This window comes from Salmo trutta, chromosome 8 (genome assembly GCF_901001165.1).
Source record: "Salmo trutta chromosome 8, fSalTru1.1, whole genome shotgun sequence".
Lineage (NCBI taxonomy): Eukaryota > Metazoa > Chordata > Actinopteri > Salmoniformes > Salmonidae > Salmo > Salmo trutta.
Window position 1 is genome coordinate 626,631 of NC_042964.1, and position 25,594 is coordinate 652,224.

Genomic DNA, 25,594 nt, shown 5'->3' on the forward strand with positions numbered 1-25,594 from the left:
CATAAGCCTTGTTCCTTACCCATGGGCAAGACGAGGGAGGGGAGTGGGGGGGGGGAACCGCTTAATAAAATACACATCTTTGTTGTCTCTATCGTTACCAAATATGCTCTCTTTCATACTTTTGACTGGTTTAACTGGTGGTGGTATTTATAAACCATCTGCAGTAAAATATAGCGTTCGCTATCTGCCTTCTTGTTGACATGGACTGGGGTGTCCGTTTCAGATCCCTGTTCTGTCGCTAAAAAACAACTTCTTCGACACGCACAGACCGAACTAACACGGATCTGAACGGTTCAGTCTGTGTCTGTATCAAATATAGCGTCGATTAACATCATTTAAACGTTTATTGGTAGTAAATGACACGCCAAATAAATCGATGAGTTGACAATTCTGACAGGCAGAGGCGGGGATACCTCTCCTCCGGAGGCGGGACATAATCATATTTCCACGGCGATACTCAGATTCCATTGGTCACGTTGAGGAGGTCGGGCCCCAGAGAGAACAGCTATTGGTCGGATGGTATGTCGCTCATGGCGAGTGTGTGTTTGCAGGGGCATATAAAGAGCGTGAAACTCAGCGATAAATAGCTAAGCTCAAGCAGTTGCAGAAACGTTTCAGAGTTTAGACAGCGAAAGAAAGAGAGAAAGCGAGAGAACTCAGTAGCTTACATACATACATACACAAAAAGATAACTGATCAGACAGGACGAAAAGAAATGTAATGGTCTGACGCAAACGATTTTTTTTTGTTGTTTTTCCTCCTTCGGAAGGGGTCTTTCATGTAGGTGTTATGATTTCGATGTGATTGTGTACTTTAGTAGGAAGTGCATGAGGTCAGGTTTACTCGCAGCAGAGAACGTTAGGAAAAAACCTCTCGCTAAGTCAGTTGATGGGTGTATTTTTGTTGTCTTTTTTTTTTTTTTAAAGCGTTCAGTGTCTCGGGGGGAGGGAGCCGCCGTGGAGAGAGAAGGCGGGGAGAGAGAGAGCAGCTTCGGTCGGGGAAGGCTGTGTGTGTGTGTGTGTGAGAGAGAGAGAGAGGGGGGCTGGCCGTTCCGCTGTCACTCATTGTGCGTGGCTCCGCGGTTTTCCACGCAGCTCTCTCTTCTGCTGAATTATTCATGAGAATTGAGTGACGACTGAATCCGAGGACGTGTATTATGCAGATTAGCTGTTCTATTCTATTTCAATACGCGGGAGGCGGAGCCACGCACGGCACGTAAAGGGGGAGTGGAGAACTCTCACACCTCTCACAGAGCTTGGCCTGTTAGATAGTTTGGCTGTGCACCTTATCTCTGTCTAGGCGTGAGAGCAGCGTGAGGAGAGACTGACAGTCAGAGAGAGAGAATGATATAAAAGTAACAGGTTTGGAGGGAAGTGTTTCATATGGTTGGTTCCCTCCCTGTTATCTTTTAAATAGTGCACTACTTCTGACTAGAGCCCTATGTGTGGCAGCTTGACTCAGTTCAAAAGTAGTGCACAACAAAGGGAATAGGGTGTCATTTGAGATACTGCCTTAGATAAGCTGTTTTTTTTTAAATCTGGTGTGTAAATGACCCCTAACTCCTCCCACTTCCTGTCTGTAGATCGATGCCATTGGCCGAGGCGCCCGCAGTGTCTCCCACTGGAAAAAGATGATCAGGATGTCATTGGACAAAGAGACTGTTCTACAGCGTGATGGGCGGGGCGACGCTGCTGTCCCAGAAGGCCCTGCGTCAGGAGGGGGGGAGGGGGGGAGTGGACAGGGTGGGTGGGGTAATGATGTCCCCTCCCCCTCCCTGTCTGGGACCAACCGGATTCACCGGAAGAATGGTTCTAACGGAACAGCCACATCCTCACGGCCCCAAAACAAGAAGTACACACCCCTTAAAGACCAAAAACGGCCTTCAGCCCCCCCACAACAACCCCCAGGTCTTCCCTCCGGGACAGCAGCAGCGAATGGGGAAGCGGCGTTACTCTCTGGGCGGCAGCTTCAAGCACCCGGGCTTCGGGAAGCGTCGTCGCCGCGCCAACAGTGACAGTCAATCGGATCCCGTCCTTCCCTCCAACTTCCTGTTGGGCGGGAACATTTTCGACCCGCTGAACCTCAATTCTCTATTGGACGAGGAGGTGAGCCGCGCGCTGAACGCCGAGACGCCCAAGTCTTCGCCCCTACCGGCCCGGGCCAGAGACCCCGTAGAGATCCTGGTACCGCGTGACATCACAGACCCCCTGAACCTGAAGAGTGGGGGAGGAGAGGGGGAGGAAGGGGGAGGGGTGCTGGTCTCCCCCATGAAAAACAGGAAGAGACATCGCAACCGTCACCACGGAGGAGGAGGTGGAGGGGGAGGGGGGGCGCAGCCTGAACCCCCCACACAGCCTGAGGGGTCAAAGGTAGAAGCTGGGGGTGATTCAGGGACAGGAGGTGAGGTGTTAGCTTTGTTCCCTGCTAGCGTTAGCGTCAGTGTTACCGGTGAGCTAGCTGCAGTACCGGAGGCTCCCAGAGAGGGCCTCTCCGAAAGCGTACCGCCGCAGTCTCCTCTGCCTTACGAACTCAACACCACCATTAACTGTCGGGATGAGGTAGTTCCGCCCATTCTACCCCGGAGACACACCCACCCACCACTCGGCTCCGCCTCTAAACCCCGTCCCCATGGCGACGGAGGCCACCGGCAGCGTAAACGGCGGCGTACCACCTCAACGAGGTCTGACCATTCGTCGGTTACTCCGACCCCCGCCCTCACCGCTGCCCCACCCAACACCTTCCACACACCCCTGGTGCCAGGGTCAGGCCTCAGAGGTCAAAGGTTAGGGTCAGTGGTGGTAGGTCAGCAGCAGGCCCAGAGCTCCTTCCGTCACAAACCCCAGAAGAAGAAGAAAAACAGGTTCCAGCACGGCAACTACAGCCGTTACTACGGCTACCACGGTTACTACGGTTACCGCGATGGGCAGGTGGGGCGGTTCGAGGACCCTCGTCTGGGCCTGCTTCGACCCGATTGGTTCAGAGGGAAAACGGTGCTGGACATTGGCTGTAGCACCGGTCACCTGACCCTGGCCATCGCACGCCACTTTAACCCGGCCCACATCCTGGGTATTGATGTGGACGGGCGGCTGGTGCACGCCGCTAGGCAGAACATTCGCCACTTCCTGTCCGAACGACTCACACAGGACGCCAGGGGTAGGGAGGAGGGGATGGGGGAGAGAGGGGGAGAGAGTAAACAGAAAGCAGAGACAGCTGAGCAGAGTGAAGGAAGAACACAGAGAGGAACTAAGATGGCGTCCGGTATGGCTGAGAAGAAGATGGAGGAGGGCCAGAACGAGAAGTGTAGCGCTCTAGAGGAACTGAAGAGAACCCTGTCGTTGCTGTCGCCCTCGAGTGGCCCCCGGGGTGTAGGTCGCCCTCTCCCTCCGTTCCCCCTCTCCTTCAGGGTGTGTCGGGGTCCCATCGCTGCTCCCCCTCTCTTCCCCCCCTCCCCCCTGGCCCGCGGAACACCTGGAACATTCCCCAACAACGTCTCCTTCATAACGGTAAGAGAGAGTGTGTGTGTGTGTGTGTGTGTGTGTTATAGTGTGTGTTATAGTGTGTGTGTGTGTGTGTGTGTGTCATAGGTGGACTTTATGAGCTGATAATAATATATGGGATTTAATGCGACTTTCAAAAAACCTGTACAGCAAAAAAAGGGAATAGAATAATATAATTGAAATGTAAACTACTTTAGTTAGAGGTGAGAGAGAAGCTGAGCTGTTATAACATGTATATCCAGCCTCTATGAGCTGTTATAACATGTAGAAGTAGTCTTGGGTTTTTCTGTGTTTCTGCTGTAAGCTACTGGCCTCCATCTTATAGGACAAGATGGCCTCTCTGTCTGCCTCTGTCTGTCTGTCTGTGCTGGAAACCTGATGTTGAATTCCATTTGATTCCACGTTAGGCAGAAATGAGCCAGAATGCTGAATAAAGTAATATATTAACTTTTAACGCTTGTCTGTGTGGTTGGTCTTTTTGGAAGCGCTGGTTGTGCCTTCAGATTTCTGTCAGAAACCATGTAAACAGGTGCACCAGCTGGGCTAGTGTTCATGCGTGTTGTTCATGCGTGTTGTTCATGCGTGTTGTTCATGCGTGTTGTTCATGCGTGTTGTTCATGCTTGTTGTTCATGCGTGTTGTTCATGCGTGTTGTTCATGCGTGTTGTTCATGCGTGTTGTTCATGCGTGTTGTTCATGCGTGTTGTTCGTGCTTCAGGTGATCTGAAGGCACTGCCAGCGCTTTGAAGAGTTGTTATATTTATCCTTTCCTGTGGATATATTTTCTCACATTCCTACCTGCAAAAACACCAACTACACGGACAACCGGTTATGTAAGTTGAAATATCATTTTATTCAACATTCTGGCTTGTGAAGGTCGTGATTTCAAACTCTAATTTCTGCGAAAACGTAGAATTCTATGCAATTCAAAGTCGGGTTTCCAGGCGATCTCTCTCTCTTTCTCTCTCTCTCTTTCTCTCTCTCTCTCTCTCTCTCTCTCTCTCTCTCTCTCTCTCTCTCTCTCTCTCTCTCTCTCTCTCTCTCTCTCTCTCTCTCTCTGGCAAATTAAATGGAAGTGTGTGTGATCTGAAGTTGAGCTGCTGAACATGTCCTAAGAGAGGTAGATGTGTTGACACAGGCCAACAACCATCACACCTTGCAACACACACACACTTCTGTCTCTGTAAGGACTTGTGTTTTCTGAAGCAGTTTACCACAGATTCAAACTGTGATTCTGCTAGAAGGAGTTAGGTCTGTATCACCTTGTGGTTACGTCTGTTTGTTGTGTGTAAGACAGCTGCAGCTGTGATCGACTGCAGCTGTGATCGACTGCAGCTGTGATCGACTGCTCTGGGCTGCAGCTGTGATCGACTGCTCTGGTCTGCAGCTGTGATCGACTGCACTGGGCTGCAGCTGTGATCGACTGCACTGGGCTGCAGCTGTGATCGACTGCTCTGGGCTGCAGCTGTGATCGACAACAGCTGTGATCGACTGCACTGGGCTGCAGCTGTGATCGACTGCAGCTGTGATCGACTGCAGCTGTGATCGACTGCAGCTGTGATCGACTGCTCTGGGCTGCAGCTGTGATCGACTGCTCTGGTCTGCAGCTGTGATCGACTGCACTGGGCTGCAGCTGTGATCGACTGCAGCTGTGATCGACTGCTCTGGGCTGCAGCTGTGATCGACTGCTCTGGGCTGGAGCTGTGATCGACTGCTCTGGGCTGCAGCTGTGATCGACTGCTCTGGGCTGCAGCTGTGATCGACTGCAGCTGTGATCGACTGCTCTGGGCTGCAGCTGTGATCGACTGCTCTGGGCTGCAGCTGTGATCGACTTCTCTGGGCTGCAGCTGTGATCGTCTGCACTGGGCTGCAGCTGTGATCGACTGCTCTGGTCTGCAGCTGTGATCGACTGGGCTGCAGCTGTGATCGACTGCACTGGGCTGCAGCTGTTATCGACTGCTCTGGGCTGCAGCTGTGATCGACTGCAGCTGTGATCGACTGCACTGGGCTGCAGCTGTGATCGACTGCTCTGGGCTGCAGCTGTGATCGACTGGGCTGCAGCTGTGATCGACTGCTCTGGGCTGCAGCTGTGATCGACTGCTCTGGGCTGCAGCTGTGATCGACTGGGCTGCAGCTGTGATCGACTGCTCTGGGCTGCAGCTGTGATCGACTGCACTGGGCTGCAGCTGTGATCGACTGCTCTGGGCTGCAGCTGTGATCGTCTGCACTGGGCTGCAGCTGTGATCGACTGCACTGGGCTGCAGCTGTGATCGACTGCTCTGGGCTGCAGCTGTGATCGACTGCACTGGGCTGCAGCTGTGATCGACTGCTCTGGGCTGCAGCTGTGATCGACTGCTCTGGGCTGCAGCTGTGATCGACTGCACTGGGCTGCAGCTGTGATCGACTGCAGCTGTGATCGACTGCAGCTGTGATCGACTGCAGCTGTGATCGACTGCTCTGGGCTGCAGCTGTGATCGACTGCTCTGGTCTGCAGCTGTGATCGACTGCACTGGGCTGCAGCTGTGATCGACTGCAGCTGTGATCGACTGCTCTGGGCTGCAGCTGTGATCGACTGCTCTGGGCTGCAGCTGTGATCGACTGCTCTGGGCTGCAGCTGTGATCGACTGCTCTGGGCTGCAGCTGTGATCGACTGCAGCTGTGATCGACTGCTCTGGGCTGCAGCTGTGATCGACTGCTCTGGGCTGCAGCTGTGATCGACTTCTCTGGGCTGCAGCTGTGATCGACTGCAGCTGTGATCGTCTGCACTGGGCTGCAGCTGTGATCGACTGCTCTGGTCTGCAGCTGTGATCGACTGGGCTGCAGCTGTGATCGACTGCACTGGGCTGCAGCTGTGATCGACTGCAGCTGTGATCGACTGCACTGGGCTGCAGCTGTGATCGACTGCACTGCGTTGCAGCTGTGATCGACTGCAGCTGTGATCGACTGCAGCTGTGATCGACTGCAGCTGTGATCGACTGCTCTGGGCTGCAGCTGTGATCGACTGCACTGGGCTGCAGCTGTGATCGTCTGCACTGGGCTGCAGCTGTGATCGACTGCAGCTGTGATCGTCTGCACTGGGCTGCAGCTGTGATCGACTGCACTGCGTTGCAGCTGTGATCGACTGCAGCTGTGATCGACTGCAGCTGTGATCGACTGCTCTGGGCTGCAGCTGTGATCGACTGCTCTGGGCTGCAGCTGTGATCGACTGCAGCTGTGATCGTCTGCACTGGGCTGCAGCCGTGATCGACTGCACTGCGTTGCAGCTGTGATCGACTGCAGCTGTGATCGACTGCAGCTGTGATCGACTGCAGCTGTGATCGACTGCAGCTGTGATCGACTGCTCTGGGCTGCAGCTGTGTTTGCCGGACTGTTTGTGAGTGCTTGTACACCTGTTAGTGTGTGTGTTTTGCTGGAGACAGGTGGAGCGATTCCCTGTAAAGTGACTATGCATACATAATAAACAGTGAGTAGGGGGGTTCAGCGGTCTTATGGCTTGGGCGTAGAAGCTGTTAAGGAGCCTTTTGGTCCTAGACTTGGCTCTCCGGTATTGCTTGCCGTGCGGTAGCAGAGAGAACAGTCTATGAATTGGGTGACTGGAGTCTTTCACAATTTTTTGGGCCTTCCTCTGACACCACCTAGTATATAGGTCCTGGATGTCAGGAAGCTTGGCCCCAGTGATGTACTGGGCCGTACTCACTACCCTCTGTAGCGCCTTGCGGTCGGATGCTGAGCAGTTGCCGTACCAGGCGGTGATGCAACCAGTCAGGATGCTCTTGATGGTGCAGCTGTAAAACCTTTTGAGGATCTGAGGACCCATGCCAAAACTTTTCAGTCTCCTGATGGGGAATAGGTTTTGTTGTGCCCTCTTCATGACTGTCTTGGTGTGTTTTGACCATGTTAGTTTGTTGGTGATGTGGACACCAAGGAACTTGAAGCTCTCAACCTGCTCCACTACAGCCCCGTCGATGTTAAATGGGGCCTGTTCAGCCCGCCTTTTCCTGTAGTCCACGATCAGCTCCTTTGTCTCGCTCACACTGAGGGAGAAGTTTGTTGTCCTGGCACCACACTTCCAGGTCTCTGACCTCCTCCCTATAGGCTGTCTCATCGTTGTCGGTGGTCAGGCCTACCACCATTGTGTCTTCGGTAAACTTAATGATGGTGTTGGAGTCGTGCTTGGCCACGCAGTCATGGGTGAACAGGGAGTACAGGAGGAGACTAAGCACGCACCCCTGAGGGGTCCCCGTGTTGACGATCAGCGTGTGTTGTTACCTAATCTTACCACCTGGGGGCGGCCCGTCAGGAAGTCCAGGATCCAGTTGCAGAGGGAGGTGTTTAGTCCCATGGTCCTTAGCTTAGTGATGAGCTTTGTGGACACTATGGTGTTGAACACTGAGCTGTAGTCAATGAATAGCATTCTCACATACAGTTGAAGTCGGAAGTTTACATACACCTCAGCCAAATACATTTAAACTCAGAATAAACAGCTGGAATTTTCCAAGCTGTTTAAAGGCACAGTCAACTTAGTGTATGTAAACTTCTGATCCACTGGAATTGTGATACAGTGAATTATAAGTGAAATAATCTGTCTGTAAACAATTGTTGGAAAAATGACTTGTGTCATGCACAAAGTAGATGTCCTAACCGACTTGCCAAAACTATAGTTTGTTAACAAGAAATTTGTGGAGTGGTTGAAAAACGAGTTTAAATGATTCATGTTGTATGATATTTGAATGATTTAGTGTGTGCGTTTGTGTGAGGTTTTTTTCCTCGCTTGAGTAGCCTCGTTTCACTGCCACAAATAACATTAAACCATCTAGTGTTCAGAGAAATAACAACACGATGTCAAATACAGGAAGTCAAATAATTAACATCCAATCACATTAACCGTTACTCGCTCACGGGAAACCTTCACTCTTAGACATTTAGAAACAAAACATGACAATTTGAAAAATAAGCCACAGGAATTATTTGAGCGAGAATAAAGATGACTTTTGAGTAGTAAGACCTGTATAAAAGCAACAGATACCATTAATAAGAAGGGGCTAGAAGCGTCTTATATGGTGAGCTACCGAGTGGCTAGGACAGGCAAGCCCCATACTATTGTGGAGGACTTCATTCTTCCTGCTGCCGTGGATATGGCTGGGACAATGCTGGGGGGAAAAGGCCCAAAAAAAACTATACAGACAATGTCTTCATCAAACAACACTGTTTCACGACGCATCAGTGACATGGCAGGAGATGTTTTGAAACAATTACTGCGTCGCACTATGATGACACACCAAATGATGACCACCAATCAGAGACCACTAATGATGACACACCAAAAGATGACCACCAATCAGAGACCACTAATGATGACACACCAAATGATGACCACCAATCAGAGATCACCACTATGATGACACTCCAAATGATGACCACCAATCAGAGATCACTAATGATGACACACCAAATGATGACCACCAATCAGAGACCACTAATGATGACACACCAAATGATGACCACCAATCAGAGACCACTAATGATGACCACCAATCACATTATGTTACTGAGTTTGGGGAATCCAAAAAGTTACCTTACTGATTTTATAATTTGACAGGTAACTAGTAACTAACGGATTACATTTAGAAAGGAACCTAGCCAACCCTGATCCAACTCGTCCAGACTTCCTCTTTCCTTCTGCCAACTGGCCTCTCGCTCTCTTTTTCTCGCTCCTTCTTGTTATTCTGCCAGTTGTGCTGGCAGCTACACTCTTTTGCGCTCCACACATGTTTTGTGAGGGTGTGTGTGTTTTGACGTGTGTGTGTGTGTGTGTGTGTGTGTGTGTGTGTGTGTGTGTGTACGATGTGATCATGTCAATATTTTCCTCTGTAGCTCAGGGGGTGTTTGTCACCGGTATGGAATGTGTGAGTTACCTCTGACCTCTAACCCCAGAGTTGCACAGTGGACCTTTAACTCTCACCTTCTCTCGCTCTCTCTCCCCTCCTCTCTTTCTCCCTTTCTTCCTCCCTCTCTCTTTCCCTCTCTCTCTCCCTCCCTCCCTCCCTCCCCTCCTCCCACCTTCCCTTCCTCTCTCATCTCTCTCTCTCAATTCAATTCAATTTTCTTTACAGTGTATGTATTTGCAGAATAAACCGTGAAAGAGAACAACACCACTGTGTCCTTTGTCGATCAGCCATATGAAAGCCGTTTCGCCAGCATCCCACCCTCCCGTTTGGCCCAATGCTTTGCCAAGTTTGCCATTTCAAATGATAAATGGTACAATGTAACATCTGGTAAAGCCTACATCCTCTTCATATTAAACTAGCAATACTCCACTTCTGGTCCATGAGGCATTTCAAAGGCTAAACTAGCAACACTACACTTCTGGTCCGTGAGGCATTTGAAAGGCTAAACTAGTAACACTACACTTCTGGTCCATGAGGCATTTCAAAGGCTAAACTAGCAACACTCCCCAGAGTCTCGCAAACACATAGGCTACCTTCGTTTGTATAGTAAACGGCCTACAATTGAACTTGTATTTGACCTTGTCTCGTTGTCTTTATCTAGGCCAAACACCTTGCTCTAGCAAGAAATCTCTCTGCCTCCACGTTGTCCTTGAAAATCATTTGATTTTTCTCTTCCAAGAACAGAGCAAGGTGGCTGGGAGTGCCAGTGTGTGTGTCTGACGTTCTTCTCGTGTAGTTGTTTCTTCGCCGTTGTAAACTCCTTCCTCTTCATTGCCAGTTTTCTTGGACAGAGTAAAAAGACAGCCGGCGGCCTTCCCACTGAAGAACACCTCGTCCCGGGCTGTAGAACGTAGGAAGCGGATGAGAACCGTCCCTCAGGGGGCCCATTCTCGTCAGGCATGGATAAGCTGCGGTGGGTTTGTTTCAATTTAGAATTCGTGCCTGTCGTGAAAAGTCCTACTGCGATAATTTTCTGCACACACAAGATTAGTCCACCGCCAGCCTCACTCCCCTCTTTCACATGAACCAATCTCACTGTATTTCTCCGCAAGTTCTTCAACAAGATTTCACAATCTGTCCATCTTTTATCCATGTCTTGGTGGGGCGATTCGGGAGGACTTGCATGTTTGTTTGCTAGTTGACGTGGCCTTCTGTGAAAACCACGTGTGGCTTGAAGAAGAAGTCGACATTTCAATAACGTGGGACGTTTCAAAATGTCAATGGTCTTTTACATTGAACTGTACTTCAAGTCAATCTATTAAGACAGGAAATGTAAGTGTATGCCGTTGAATTTCAGTATTTACGTGTGGGGTATTAGGAGATCTCTAAAGCGATGCCATCTTTTTCGGTGTCCCACATGACTCTGTTTTTGTTTTTGCTCCATTTCAGTTGTGCTTCTTTTGCAGTCCAAAATACAGTAACTACTGAGTTGTTCAGAGAGAGATAAATAGGACAGTCAGAAATACAGTAACTACTGAGTTGTTCAGAGAGAGAGAAACAGGACAGTCCAAAATACAGTAACTATTGAGTTGTTCAGAGAGCGATAAACAGGACAGTAGTAGAGAGTAGGGGTTAGAGAGTAGGGGTTAGGGGTTAGGGAGTAGGGGTTAGAGAGTAGGGGTTAGAGAGTAGGGGTTAGAGAGTAGGGGTTAGAGAGTAGGGGTTAGAGAGTAGGGGTTAGGGAGTAGGGGTTAGGGAGTAGGGGTTAGAGAGTAGGGGTTAGAGAGTAGAGAGTAGGGGTTAGGGAGTAGAGAGTAGGGGTTAGAGAGTAGGGGTTAGGGAGTAGGGGTTAGAGAGTAGGGGTTAGAGAGTAGAGAGTAGGGGTTAGGGAGTAGAGAGTAGGGGTTAGAGAGTAAGGGTTAGAGAGTAGAGAGTAGGGGTTAGAGAGTAGGGGTTAGGGGTTAGAGAGTAAGGGTTAGAGAGTAGGGGTTAGGGAGTAGAGAGTAGGGGTTAGAGAGTAGGGGTTAGAGAGTAGGGGTTAGAGAGTAGGGGTTAGGGAGTAGAGAGTAGGGGTTAGAGAGTAGGGGTTAGAGAGTAGGGGTTAGGGAGTAGAGAGTAGGGGTTAGGGGTTAGAGAGTAGAGAGTAGGGGTTAGAGAGTAAGGGTTAGAGAGTAGGGTTAGAGAGTAGAGAGTAGGGGTTAGAGAGTAGGGGTTAGGGAGTAGAGAGTAGGGGTTAGAGAGTAAGGGTTAGAGAGTAGAGAGTAGGGGTTAGAGAGTAGGGGTTAGGGAGTAGAGAGTAGGGGTTAGAGAGTAGGGTTAGAGAGTAGAGAGTAGGGGTTAGAGAGTAAGGGTTAGAGAGTAGAGAGTAGGGGTTAGAGAGTAGGGGTTAGGGAGTAGAGAGTAGGGGTTAGAGAGTAAGGGTTAGAGAGTAGAGAGTAGGGGTTAGAGAGTAAGGGTTAGAGAGTAGAGAGTAGGGGTTAGAGAGTAGAGAGTAGGGGTTAGAGAGTAGAGAGTAGGGGTTAGAGAGTAGGGGTTAGGGAGTAGAGAGTAGGGGTTAGAGAGTAGGGGTTAGGGAGTAGAGAGTAGGGGTTAGGGAGTAGAGAGTAGGGGTTAGGGAGTAAGGGTTAGAGAGTAGAGAGTAGGGGTTAGAGAGTAGAGAGTAGGGGTTAGAGAGTAAGGGTTAGAGAGTAGAGAGTAGGGGTTAGAGAGTAGAGAGTAGGGGTTAGAGAGTAGAGAGTAGGGGTTAGAGAGTAGAGAGTAGGGGTTAGAGAGTAGAGAGTAGGGGTTAGAGAGTAGGGGTTAGGGAGTAGAGAGTAGGGGTTAGAGAGTAGAGAGTAGGGGTTAGAGAGTAGAGAGTAGGGGTTAGAGAGTAGGGGTTAGGGAGTAGAGAGTAGGGGTTAGAGAGTAGAGAGTAGGGGTTAGGGAGTAAGGGTTAGAGACTAGAGAGTAGGGGTTAGAGAGTAGAGAGTAGGGGTTAGAGAGTAGAGAGTAGGGGTTAGAGAGTAGAGAGTAGGGGTTAGAGAGTAGAGAGTAGGGGTTAGAGAGTAGGGGTAAGGGAGTAGAGAGTAGGGGTTAGAGAGTAGAGAGTAGGGGTTAGGGAGTAGAGAGTAGGGGTTAGAGAGTAGGGGTTAGAGAGTAGAGAGTAGGGGTTAGGGAGTAAGGGTTAGAGACTAGAGAGTAGGGGTTAGAGAGTATAGGGTTAGGGAGTAGAGAGTAGGGGTTAGGGAGTAGAGAGTAGACCCCCCACCTACTACCAGACCAGGCCTACTACCCTACACCAGGCCTACTACCCCACACCAGGTCTACTACCCCACACCAGACCTACTACCCCACACCAGGTCTACTACCCCACACCAGGCCTACTACCCCACACCAGACCTACTACCCCACACCAGACCTACTACCCCACACCAGGCCTACTACCCTACACCAGACCTACTACCCCACACCAGGCCTACTACCCCACACCAGGTCTACTACCCCACACCAGACCTACTACCCCACACCAGGTCTACTACCCCACACCAGACCTACTACCCCACACCAGGCCTACTACCCCACACCAGGTCTACTACCCCACACCAGACCTACTACCCCACACCAGGCCCCCACCTCTACCCCACACCAGGCCTACTACCCCACACCAGACCTACTACCCCACACCAGACCTACTACCCCACACCAGGTCTACTACCCCACACCAGACCTACTACCCCACACCAGACCACCATCTACTACCCCACACCAGACCTACTACCCCACACCAGACCTACTACCCCACACCAGACCCCCACCTACTACCCCACACCAGGTCTACTACCCCACACCAGGTCTACTACCCCACACCAGACCTTCTACCCCACACCAGACCCCCACCTCTACCCCACACCAGGCCTACTACCCCACACCAGACCTACTACCCCACCCCAGGTCTACTACCCCACACCAGACCTTCTACCCCACACCAGACCCCCACCTCTACCCCACACCAGGTCTACTACCCCACACCAGGCCTACTACCCCACACCAGGTCTACTACCCCACACCAGGCCTACTACCCCACACCAGGCCTACTACCCCACACCAGGCCCCCACCTCTACCCCACACCAGACCCCCACCTCTACTCCACACCAGGCCCCCACCCCCACACCAGACCTACTACCCCACACCAGACCCCCACCTCTACCAGACCAGAGAGGAAGCCTCCTGCCCAGACCTGGCCCCGCTCCACTCCACAGGGCCCAACAGCAGGACCAGCTCAGCGGAGGTCCTCAGAGGACAGGAGGATTGAGTGAGATTAAACCGCTCCTCCAATACATCTGCACTAAACACAGACACAGACACGGCTATTGTACTAAAATAAATGTTTTCTACTGTGCTGTTTATCTCTCTGAACAACTCAGTAGTTACTGTATTTTGGACTGTGCTGTTTATCTCTCTGAACAACTTAGTAGTTACTGTATTTTGGACTGTCCTGTTTATCTCTCTGAACAACTCAGTAGTTACTGTATTTTGGACTGTGCTGTTTATCTCTATCTCTCTGAACAACTCAGTAATTACTGTATTTTGGACTGTGCTGTTTATCTCTCTGAACAACTCAGTAGTTACTGTATTTTGGACTGTGCTGTTTATCTCTGTCTCTGAACAACTCAGTAATTACTGTATTTTGGACTGTGCTGTTTATCTCCATTGACTCTGTTAATCACCACATCCTCATCGGCAGACTTAGTAGCCTTGGTTTCTCAAACGATTGCGTCGCCTGGTTCACCAACTACTTCTCTGACAGAGTTCAGTGTGTCAAATCGGAGGGCCTACTGTCTGGACCTCTGGCAGTCTCTATGGGGGTACCACAGGGTTCAATTCTTGGGCCAACTCTTTTCTCTGTATACATAAATGATGTCGCTCTTGCTGCTGGTGAATCTCTGATCCACCTCTACGCAGACGACACCATTCTGTATACTTCTGGCCCTTCTTTGGACACTGTGTTAACAACCCTCCAGACGAGCTTCAATGCCATTCAACTCTCCTTCCGTGGTCTCCAACTGCTCCTAAACACAAGTAAAACTAAATGCATGCTCTTCAACCGATCGCTGCCTGCACCTGCCCGCCCATCCAGCATAACTTCTCTGGACGGTTCTAACTTAGAATTTGTGGACAACTACAAATACCTAGGTGTCTGGTTAGACTGTAAACTCTCCTTCCAGACTCACATCAATCATCTCCAATCCAAAGTGAAATCTAGAATTGGCTTCCTATTTCGCAACAAAGCATCCTTCACTCATGCTGCCAAACATACCCTCGTAAAACTGACCATCCTACCAATCCTCGACTTCGCCGATGTCATTTACAAAATAGCCTCCAATACCCTACTCAACAAGCTGGATGCAGTCTATCACAGTGCCATCCGTTTTGTCACCAAAGCCCCATATACAACCCACCACTGCGACCTGTATGCTCTCGTTGGCTGGCCTTCACTTCATAATCGTCGCCAAACACATTGGCTCCAGGTCATCTACAAGACCCTGCTAGGTAAAGTCCCCCCTTATCTCCGCTCACTGGTCACCATAGCAGCACCCACCTGTAGCACGCGCTCCAGCAGGTATATCTCTCTGGTCACCCCTAAAGCCAACTCCTCCTTTGGCCGTCTCTCCTTCCAGTTCTCTGCTGCCAATGACTGGAACGAACTACAAAAATCTCTGAAACTGGAAACACTTATCTCCCTCACTAGCTTTAAGCACCAGCTGTCAGAGCAGCTCCCAGATCACTGCACCTGTACATAGCCCATCTATAATTTAGCCCAAACTACTACCTCTTCCCCTACTGTATTTATTTATTTTATTTATTTTGCTCCTTTGCACCATATTATTTAGATTTGAACTTTGAACTTTCTTCAAACTACAAATCTACCATTCCAGTGTTTTTCTTGCTATACTTTATTTACTCTGCCACCATGGCATTTTTTGCCTTTACCTCCCTTATCTCGCATCATTTGCTCACATTGTATATAGTCTTATTTTTTTCTACTGTATTATTGACTGTATGTTGTTTACTCCATGTGTAACTCTGTGTTGTTGTATGTTGTCGAACTGCTTTGCTTTATCTTGGCCAGGTCGCAATTGTAAATGAGAACTTGTTCTCAACTTGCCTACCTGGTTAAATAAAGGTGAAATAAAATAAAAATAAAAAATCTCTCTGAACAACTCAGTAGTTACTGTATTTTGGACTGTCTTGTTTATCTCTCTGAACAACTCAGTAGTTAGTAGTTACTGTATTTTGGACTGGTGTGGGGTGGTAGGACTGGTGTGGGGTAGTAGGCCTGGTGTGGGGTGGTAGGGTTGGGCCCGGTCCAGTCTGGCTGCACCGATGGAGGTGTTGATGCTCTGGTGGTGGGTGGGGTGTCCTGGTTCTGGTGGGGCGTTGAAGGGGCCTGGGGCTCCTTGGTGGTGCACTGGTCTGGTGGGGCGTTGAGGGGGCCTGGGGCTCCTTGGTGGTGCAGTGGTCTGGTGGGGCGTTGAGGGGGCCTGGGGCTCCTTGGTGGTGCAGTGGTCTGGTGGGGCGTTGAGGGGGCCTGGGGCTCCTTGGTGGTGCAGTGGTCTGGTGGGGCGTTGAGGGGGCCTGGGGCTCCTTGGTGGTGCAGTGGTCTGGTGGGGCGTTGACGGGGCCTGGGGCTCCTTGGTGGTGCACTGGTCTGGTGGGGCGTTGAGGGGGCCTGGGGCTCCTTGATGGTGCAGAGGTCTGGTAGGAGTCTCTGGGTGGTCCTCTGTCCAGTGCGGCATGGGGTGTTTGTCTACCAAGTGCCACGTACCTTTAGAGACTCGGCAAACATCCCTACTGTCTGCTTCCTCAGGTGGGAGTGGTCGTGCAGATGCTCTGGGGTGATTGTTGGGGTGGTGAGCAACGTGCACGTTCGGGAGTAGGCCACACCCTCTGGTGATGTCAGCGTTGACTTTCTGAATGGTTCGGGGATGAAAGTCTTTGCGGGGCAGCAGAGTGGAGATGGTGATGTGGGAGTTGGGAAACCACTCAGAGGCTCTCTCTGCTACTCTGTTGACCAGGCTGCCTACTCTCTCCTGCTCCTCTCTGCTACTCTGTTGACCAGGCTGCCTACTCTCTCCTGCTCCTCTCTGCTACTCTGTTGACCAGGCTGCCTACTCTCTCCTGCTCCTCTCTGCTACTCTGTTGACCAGGCTGCCTACTCTCCTGCTCCTCTCTCAGGTTGTTAGTGCCGGTGTGAATAATAATGTGGCCTGGTGTGCCAAAGTCAGGCTGGGACAGGATGTGGAGTGTATCCTGTGTTTTTGGGGCACCATATTTTGGACACCTTGTGGTGGGGGAAGAGTTTTTCCTTTATGAATTTACCATTTGAATCAATGAGAATGGCCACCTCACTGGGTTTTACCAGCGGTGGTAAGACTCTCTCCTCATGGTGACCTTTACCTCCTCCAGAGCTGTGGTAAGGCTCTCTCCTCATGGTGACCTTTACCTCCTCCAGAGCTGTGGTAAGGCTCTCTCCTCATGGTGACCTTTACCTCCTCCAGAGCTGTGGTAAGGCTCTCTCCTTATGGTGGCCTTTACCTCCTCCAGCGCTGTGGTAAGGCTTTCTCCTCATGGTGACCTTTACCCTCTCAAGAGCTGTGGTAAGGCTCTCTCCTCATGGTGACCTTGACCTCCTCCAGAGCTGTGGTAAGGCTCTCTCTCAGCTCCTGGACAGAGTTCTTCAGCTGGGTCCTGCACTGGTTGATCTGGTCCTGTAGAAGCTCTGTGTCTGGGCTGGTGGTGGTGTAGCTGGGGGGCTGCTCCTTCAGCTCAGTAACCCATACCTCTAACAGAGCCAGCCTGTCTCTCAGCAGTCTGGTGGTGGTGTAGCTGGAGGGCTGCTCCTTCCGCTCAGTAACCCATACCTCTAACAGAGCCAGCCTGTCTCTCAGCAGTCTGGAGGTGGTGTAGCTGGGGGGCTGCTCCTTCAGCTCAGTAACCCATACCTCTAACAGAGCCAGCCTGTCTCTCAGCAGTCTGGAGGTGGTGTAGCTGGGGGGCTGCTCCTTCAGCTCAGTAACCCATACCTCTAACAAAGCCAGCCTGTCTCTCAGCAGTCTGGAGGTGGTGTAGCTGGTGGGGCTGCTCCTTCAGCTCAGTAACCCATACCTCTAACAGAGCCAGCCTGTCTCTCAGCAGTCTGGAGGTGGTGTAGCTGGAGGGCTGCTCCTTCAGCTCAGTAACCCATACCTCTAACAGAGCCAGCCTGTCTCTCAGCAGTCTGGAGGTGGTGTAGCTGGGGGGCTGCTCCTTCAGCTCAGTAACCCATACCTCTAACAGAGCCAGCCTGTCTCTCAGCAGTCTGGAGGTGGTGTAGCTGGGGGGCTGCTCCTTCAGCTCAGTAACCCATACCTCTAACAGAGCCAGCCTGTCTCTCAGCAGTCTGGAGGTGGTGTAGCTGGGGGGCTGCTCCTTCAGCTCAGTAACCCATACCTCTAACAGAGCCAGCCTGTCTCTCAGCAGTCTGGAGGTGGTGTAGCTGGGGGGCTGCTCCTTCAGCTCAGTAACCCATACCTCTAACAGAGCCAGCCTGTCTCTCAGCAGTCTGGAGGTGTTGTAGCTGGGGGGCTGCTCCTTCAGCTCAGTAACCCATACCTCTAACAGAGCCAGCCTGTCTCTCTCAGGTCCTGCACAACAGATCTGAGTGCAGCCCCACTGCCCTGGACCATGACAGTGCCGTTCTGGTACATGTTTCCCGTCAGAAACCTGTTTTCCTGGTCCTTTTCACTGTCCTAAAAAAATGTGTATTTGCCTTCCCTTGCAGAGGCCTTTCTTTGTTGTATTGCTGAAATGCCCGATTACAGCTGTATGCCAGGCGGTAGTGTGGTCTGTGTAAAATAACAGGTTTGTAACAGTCCTGTTGTGTGAGCAGTCGGCAAACACCGTTTCCAGGTTCTCCCTCTGAATTCTGTGTTTAAAATTGATTCTTCTCTGATTTGATTTGGGCTGGAAATTCCAAAAACAAAAAGGGGAGGAAGTCTCTCAGTCCCTGCTGCTAGCCCTGCTGCTAGCCCTGCTGCTAGCGCTGCTGCTAGCCCTGCTGCTAGCCCTGCTGCTAGCCCTGCTGCTAGCGCTGCTGCTAGCCCTGCTGCTAGCCCTGCTGCTAGCGCTGCTGCTAGCGCTGCTGCTAGCCCTGCTGCTAGCCCTCATGCTAGTCCTGCTGCTAGCGCTGCTGCTAGCCTTGCTGCTAGCCCTGCTGCTAGCCCTGCTGCTAGCCCTGCTGCTAGCCCTGCTGCTAGCCCTGCTGCTAGCCCTGCTGCTAGCCCTGCTGCTAGCGCCGCCTCAGTGGCCATGTTGCTGTGGTTACTACCAGTTAAACAGTTGGAGCTAGCCAGTAAGCTAATTGACAGATATGAATGTAGCTAGCTAGACAGTTCATTTAACTCACACTCTGTCAATCGTTTCCTCCTGTAATGATCTTCAGTTGTACAATTATACAATTATAGACTGGTCCCGTGTGGCTCAGTTGGTAGAACGTGGTGTTTGCAACGCCAGGGTTGTGGGTTCAATTCCCACGGGGGACCAGTACGGGAATTAAAATGTATGAAATGTATGCATTCACTACTGTAAGTCGCTCTGGATAAGAGCGTCTGCTAAATGACTAAAATGTAAAAAATGATTGTTTCTTTGTCAGTGGGCAAACGTACAAAATCAGCAGGGGATCAAATACTTTTTTCCCTCACTGTAGAACTGACCCCAGCTATCCTTCATTTTTTCCAGAAGCGCGCGCACACACACGCACGCGCGCGCGCGCACACACACGCACGCACGCACGCACGCACACACACACCATTTCCCAGTTTTCCCAGTGTGTATCTAACCTTGTCTGTTTCCTAGGGTGATTATATGGAGGACAGAGAACCATGTCCTCATGGTGTCGACGCCACCGCAGGATATGATGTCATCCTGTGTCTGGGCGTGACCAAGTGGGTCCAACTGCACGGTGGCGATGGGGGCGTGGTCAGAATGTTCAGACAGATCTATACACACCTACGACCAGGTGGTATGCTCCTCCTGGAGCCACAACCCTGGAGCTCCTACTGCCGCAGCAAGAACATCACGGTACACACACACACACACACACACAAACCATCACGGTACACACACACACACCATCATGGTACACACACACACACACACACACCATCACGGTACACACACACACCATCACAGTACACACACACTGTTAGCACACACACACACTGTTAGCACACTGTTAGCACACACACACACTGTTAGCACACACACACACTGATAGCACACACACACACTGTTAGCACACACACACACTGTTAGCACACTGTTAGCACACACACACACACACACACACTGTTAGCACACTGTTAGCACACACACACACACACTGTTAACACACTGTTAGCTGACTGTTAGCACACACACACACAATTAGCACACTGTTAACACACTGTTAGCACACTGTTAGCACACTGTTAGCACACACACACACTGTTAGCACACTGTTAGCACACACACACACTGTTAACACACTGTTAGCACACTGTTAGCACACTGTTAGCACACACACACTGTTAGCACACTGTTAGCACACACACACTGTTAGCACACACACACACACTGTTAACACACTGTTAGCACACACACACTGTTAGCACACTGTTAGCACACACACACACTGTTAGCACACTGTTAGCACACTGTTAACACACTGTTAGCACACACACACACTGTTAGCACACACACACACACACACTGTTAGCACACTGTTAGCACACACACACACTGTTAGCACACATACTGTTAGCACACTGTTAGCACACACGCATACTGTTAGCGCACACACACATACACTGTTAGCATACTGTTAGCACCCACACACTGTTAGCACACACACACTGTTAGCACACTGTTAGCACACTGTTAGCACACACACACACACACTGTTAGCACACACACACTGTTAGCACACACACACTGTTAACACACTGTTAGCACACACACACTGTTAGGACACTGTTAGCACGCATACACTGTTAGCACACTGTTAGCACACACACACACACTGTTAGCACACACACACACTGTTAGCAAACTGTTAGCACACACACACACACTGTTAGCACACTGTTAGCACACACACTGTTAGCACACTGTTAGCACACACACACTGTTAGCACACTGTTAGCACACACACACACTGTAAACACACTGTTAGCACACACACACACACTGTTAACACACTGTTAGCTGACTGTTAGCACACACACACACACAATTAACACACTGTTAACACACTGTTAGCACACACACACACTGTTAGCACACTGTTAGCACACTGTTAGCACACACACACACTGTTAGCACACTGTTAGCACACACACACACACACTGTTAACACACTGTTAGCACACTGTTAGCACACAAACACTGTTAGCACACTGTTAGCACATACACACTGTTAGCACACACACACACTGTTAACACACTGTTAGCACACACACACTGTTAGCACACTGTTAGCACACTGTTAGCACACTGTTAACACACTGTTAGCACACACACACCAACTGTTAGCACACTGTTAGCACACACACACTGTTAGCACACTGTTAGCACACACACACACTGTTAGCACACACACTGTTAGCACACTGTTAGCACACACACACTGTTAGCACACACACACTGTTAACACACACACACACTGTTAGCACACACACACTGTTAGCACACTGTTAACACACACACACTGTTAGCACACTATTAACACACACACACACTGTTAACACACACACACTGTTAGCACACTGTTAGCACACACACACACACTGTTAGCACACACACTGTTAGCACACACACACACACTGTTAGCACACGCATACTGTTAGCACACACACTGTTAGCACACACACACACACTGTTAGCACACACATACTGTTAGCACACTGTTAGCACACACTGTTAGCACACACACACTGTTAGCACACTGATCCCGACCCCGGGGAGCAGAAAGGTGTTTGGAACGTCTACAGTGTATGACATCAACATGTGTTTCCTAGGAGACGGCGTACCGGAACTACTGCGATATCAGACTGAGACCTGACAACTTCTGTTGTTACCTCACCTCTACTGTGGGCTTCACCTGTTACAGACTGCTGACTGATACAGGTAACAGGGTGTTTATTAACACTGTGTTTATTAACAGTGTGTGTGTTAACACTGTGTTTATTAACACTGTTTATTAACAGGGTGTTTATTAACAGGGTGTTTATTAACAGTGTGTTTATTAACAGTGTTTATTAACACTGTGTTTATTAACACTGTTTATTAACACTGTGTTTATTAACAGGGTGTTTATTAACAGTGTGTGTGTGTGTGTGTGTGTTAACTGTGTGTGTGTGTGTTAACTGTGTGTGTGTGTGTGTGTGTTAACTGTGTGTGTGTGTTAACTGTGTGTGTGTGTGTTAACTGTGTGTGTGTGTCCTCCAGGATTCCAGAGGCCAATCTACCTGTTCCACAAAGGCCCCGCCCCCAGGAAGTGACTGGGTCAAGATGTGACACGTGAGTGCCGAAGCACCGCAGGAAGTGGCCCGCTGCCGAGAGCGCTGTGTGGCTCCGTGGAAACTACCGCCCAGCTGCTATGATTGGTGGACGCTCACCACTACCTGAACTCTGGTGGAACGCTCAAAAGCGTGATTGGATGAGAGGAGTTTCTAATGACTCATAACTGAATGATCAGTCAGTCAGCCAGACTGACCAAACTATTAATCAATGATTAGTTAGTCAAGTCCAGCAGATTGACAGAACTATTAACAGACTGAACTAGAGACTTCTAAACCACACATAGTTCACGGCCAGGGGGACCCTCCTATCTCTCTCCCTTCCTGGTTGAGCCCTCTGCAGAGCCAGTTTCACCCTCTCTGATTCAACCCCACTGAATGAACAGGGAGCCTGGAGGAGGAAGTAGAAACTAGAACAACAAAGGAGCCAAGCGGGGCCTGAGTGTGTTTCTGCCAGTTCTTCTCCAGTGTGTGTACGAGGAGGCATGTTATTATATATATGTGTGTGTGTGTGTGTGTGTGTGTGTGTGTGTGTGTGTGTGTGTGTGTGTGTTTCTGTGTGTATGAGGGAGGTTGTAATTGTGTGTGTGTGTGTGTGTGTGTGTGTGTGTGTGTGTGTGTGTGTGTGTGTGTGTGTAATTAACAAGCTGATGTTTCTTTATTAAAGTGTTCTTCCTAGTGTGTGTTCTGAGAGGTGTGACTTCCTCCCTGCCTAATGAGGTCATTTCCTTCCAGACTCATCCATGTTTTAAACAGTAACCTGCTACAATAAACTGTCTTCTTCTTCTGATCCAGTGTGTGTGTGTGTGTGTGTGTGTGTGTCAGACGTTTTGTTAAGAACTGATTCTAGGTACCAGTTTGCCGGACCCAGATTATTGCCTTGTCCTGAACTAATAAAAATGAAATGGAGAATCTCTAGTTAGTCTAGACTAGACTTCATCTGTGTCTGAAAGCCTAGCTGATATAGACCAGTTTCTCTTCAGTTTCCTCCAACCATAGGATTTACCTCCATCTCATCACTCAGTGGAATTCTACTTCCCTTGCTGGACATGAAGGTGAAATACAAGGCCCAGTCTTCTACTGCCCCTGCTGGACATGAAGGTGAACTACAAGGCCCAGTCTTCTACTGCCCCTGCTGGACATGAAGGTGAACTACAAGGCCCAGTCTTCTACTGCCCCTGCTGGACATGAAGGTGAACTACAAGGCCCAGTCTTCTACTGCCCCTGCTGGACATGAAGGTGAACTACAAGGCCCAGTCTTCTACTGCCCCTGCTGGACATGAAGGTGAACTACAAGGCCCAGTCTTCTACTGCCCTGCTGGACATGAAGGTGAACTACAAGGCCCAGTCTTCTACTCAGGACACCAAGCTTTGATCATTTCAGTCAGCTGTGTAGTACTAGGTGGTCTACTAGTTCTAGTAGAGGGCAAAAATCAAAACGTGCCCTCCTTGGTGTCCCCTGAGTTTGGGAACGTTGAAGGCTGAACTAGCATCTCCGCCGGCCGCCCCTCCTCCTCCTGCAGCTAAACAGCGGTGGGGGGGCTCTGGCTCTGCGTCAGGGCAAGGTGGTGTTAGTTAAACCCAGGGCAGCGGTGGGGGGGCTCTGCGTCAGGGCATGGTGGTCTTAGTTTAACCCAGGGCAGCGGTGGGGGGGCTCTGCGTCAGGGCATGGTGGTGTTAGTTTAACCCAGGGCAGCGGTGGGGGGGCTCTGCGTCAGGGCATGGTGGTGTTAGTTAAACCCAGGGCAGCGGTGGGGGGGCTCTGCGTCAGGGCATGGTGGTGTTAGTTTAACCCAGGGCAGCGGTGGGGGGGCTCTGCGTCAGGGCATGGTGGTGTTAGTTAAACCCAGGGCAGCGGTGGGGGGGCTCTGCGTCAGGGCATGGTGGTCTTAGTTTAACCCAGGGCAGCGGTGGGGGGGCTCTGCGTCAGGGCATGGTGGTGTTAGTTTAACCCAGGGCAGCGGTGGGGGGGCTCTGCGTCAGGGCATGGTGGTGTTAGTTAAACCCAGGGCAGCGGTGGGGGGGCTCTGCGTCAGGGCATGGTGGTCTTAGTTTAACCCAGGGCAGCGGTGGGGGGGCTCTGCGTCAGGGCATGGTGGTGTTAGTTTAACCCAGGGCAGCGGTGGGGGGGCTCTGCGTCAGGGCATGGTGGTGTTAGTTTAACCCAGGGCAGCGGTGGGGGGGCTCTGCGTCAGGGCATGGTGGTGTTAGTTAAACCCAGGGCAGCGGTGGGGGGGCTCTGCGTCAGGGCATGGTGGTGTTAGTTAAACCCAGGGCAGCGGTGGGGGGGCTCTGCGTCAGGGCATGGTGGTGTTAGTTAAACCCAGGGCAGCGGTGGGGGGCTCTGCGTCAGGGCATGGTGGTGTTAGTTAGTGGTGTGTTTATTATTATGTTGCAATAAAGCGGTAGTTTTGATTGAAACAGCAGTTGTTTGTTTTGATCTGGCCGTGGTCTGTCTATCAGTAGACCTACTGTCTACCTAGAAGCGCTGACTCGTGGCAGGCTGGCAGTGTAAAATAGACTGGGTGAATTCAAACCATAGAGATGGCTAGAGGACTCATCTTTATACCTTTTCCATTATAGCTTCTGTGACAGCATGGGCAGCGTCATTGAGGCTACAACCCATAGGAATCTCCACCCAGTTGACTACTTTAAAATGGTGGAAGCCCTCTATCATTCAAACTGCTAGCTATTTCTTATTAATTGTTTTAGTCATTTCGCAGACGTTCTTCTCCAAAGTGATTTACAGGAGCAATTAGGTTTAAATGTCTTGGGGATTTGAACCAGCAAACTTTCGATTACGAGCCCAACCTCTAGGCTACCTGCCGCCCAGGAAGTGATCTGAATATAAGGGTGCTCTATAGCGGCTAGATGTTCTTTACCATTCGGCCATCAGATTTGCCACCAATGCTCCTTATAGGACACATCACTGCGCTTTATACTCCTCTGTAAACTGGTCATCGCTGTATAGCCGTCGCAAGACCCACTGGTTGATGCTTATTTATAAAACCCTCTTAGGCGTCACTCCCCCCTATCTGAGATATCTACTGCAGCCCTCATCCTCCCCATACAACACCCGTTCACTCCCCCCTATCTGAGATATCTACTGCAGCCCTCATCCTCCACATACAACACCCGTTCACTCCCCCCATCTGAGATATCTACTGCAGCCATCATCCTCCACATACAACACCCGTTCACTCCCCCCATCTGAGATATCTACTGCAGCCCTCATCCTCCCCATACAACACCCGTTCACTCCCCCCTATCTGAGATATCTACTGCAGCCCTCATCCTCCACATACAACACCCGTTCACTCCCCCCTATCTGAGATATCTACTGCAGCCCTCATCCTCCACATACAACACCCGTTCACTCCCCCCTATCTGAGATATCTACTGCAGCCCTCATCCTCCACATACAACACCCGTTCACTCCCCCCTATCTGAGATATCTACTGCAGCCCTCATCCTCCACATACAACACCCGTTCACTCCCCCCTATCTGAGATATCTACTGCAGCCCTCATCCTCCACATACAACACCCGTTCACTCCCCCCTATCTGAGATATCTACTGCAGCCCTCATCCTCCACATTCAACACCTGTTCACTCCCCCCTATCTGAGATATCT

General features: G+C 50.6%; 1 protein-coding gene across 1 annotated transcript; it reads left to right on the forward strand.

Annotated features, from left to right (window-relative positions):
- Positions 1 to 469: 469 nt before the first annotated feature.
- Positions 470 to 22,370, forward strand: LOC115198014 (7SK snRNA methylphosphate capping enzyme). The gene is made up of 5 exons (XM_029759664.1): positions 470 to 780; positions 1,583 to 3,503; positions 19,259 to 19,483; positions 21,460 to 21,568; positions 21,890 to 22,370. The coding sequence occupies exons 2-5, from the start codon at positions 1,674 to 1,676 to the stop codon at positions 21,940 to 21,942; spliced, it is 2,217 nt and encodes a 738-aa protein (XP_029615524.1). The 5' UTR covers positions 470 to 780; positions 1,583 to 1,673; the 3' UTR covers positions 21,943 to 22,370.
- The last annotated feature ends 3,224 nt before the right edge of the window (positions 22,371 to 25,594 follow it).

What these genes read in the sequence shown, in the direction of transcription:
- LOC115198014 (XM_029759664.1), top strand. Translation starts at nt 1,674, where the DNA reads ATGGGCGGGGCGACGCTGCTGTCCCAGAAGGCCCTGCGTCAGGAGGGG. An exon ending in GCCGCAGCAAGAACATCACG is followed by an intron (nt 19,484 to 21,459) that starts GTACACACACAC and finishes TGTGTTTCCTAG; the next exon opens with GAGACGGCGTACCGGAACTA. An exon ending in CAGACTGCTGACTGATACAG is followed by an intron (nt 21,569 to 21,889) that starts GTAACAGGGTGT and finishes TGTGTCCTCCAG; the next exon opens with GATTCCAGAGGCCAATCTAC.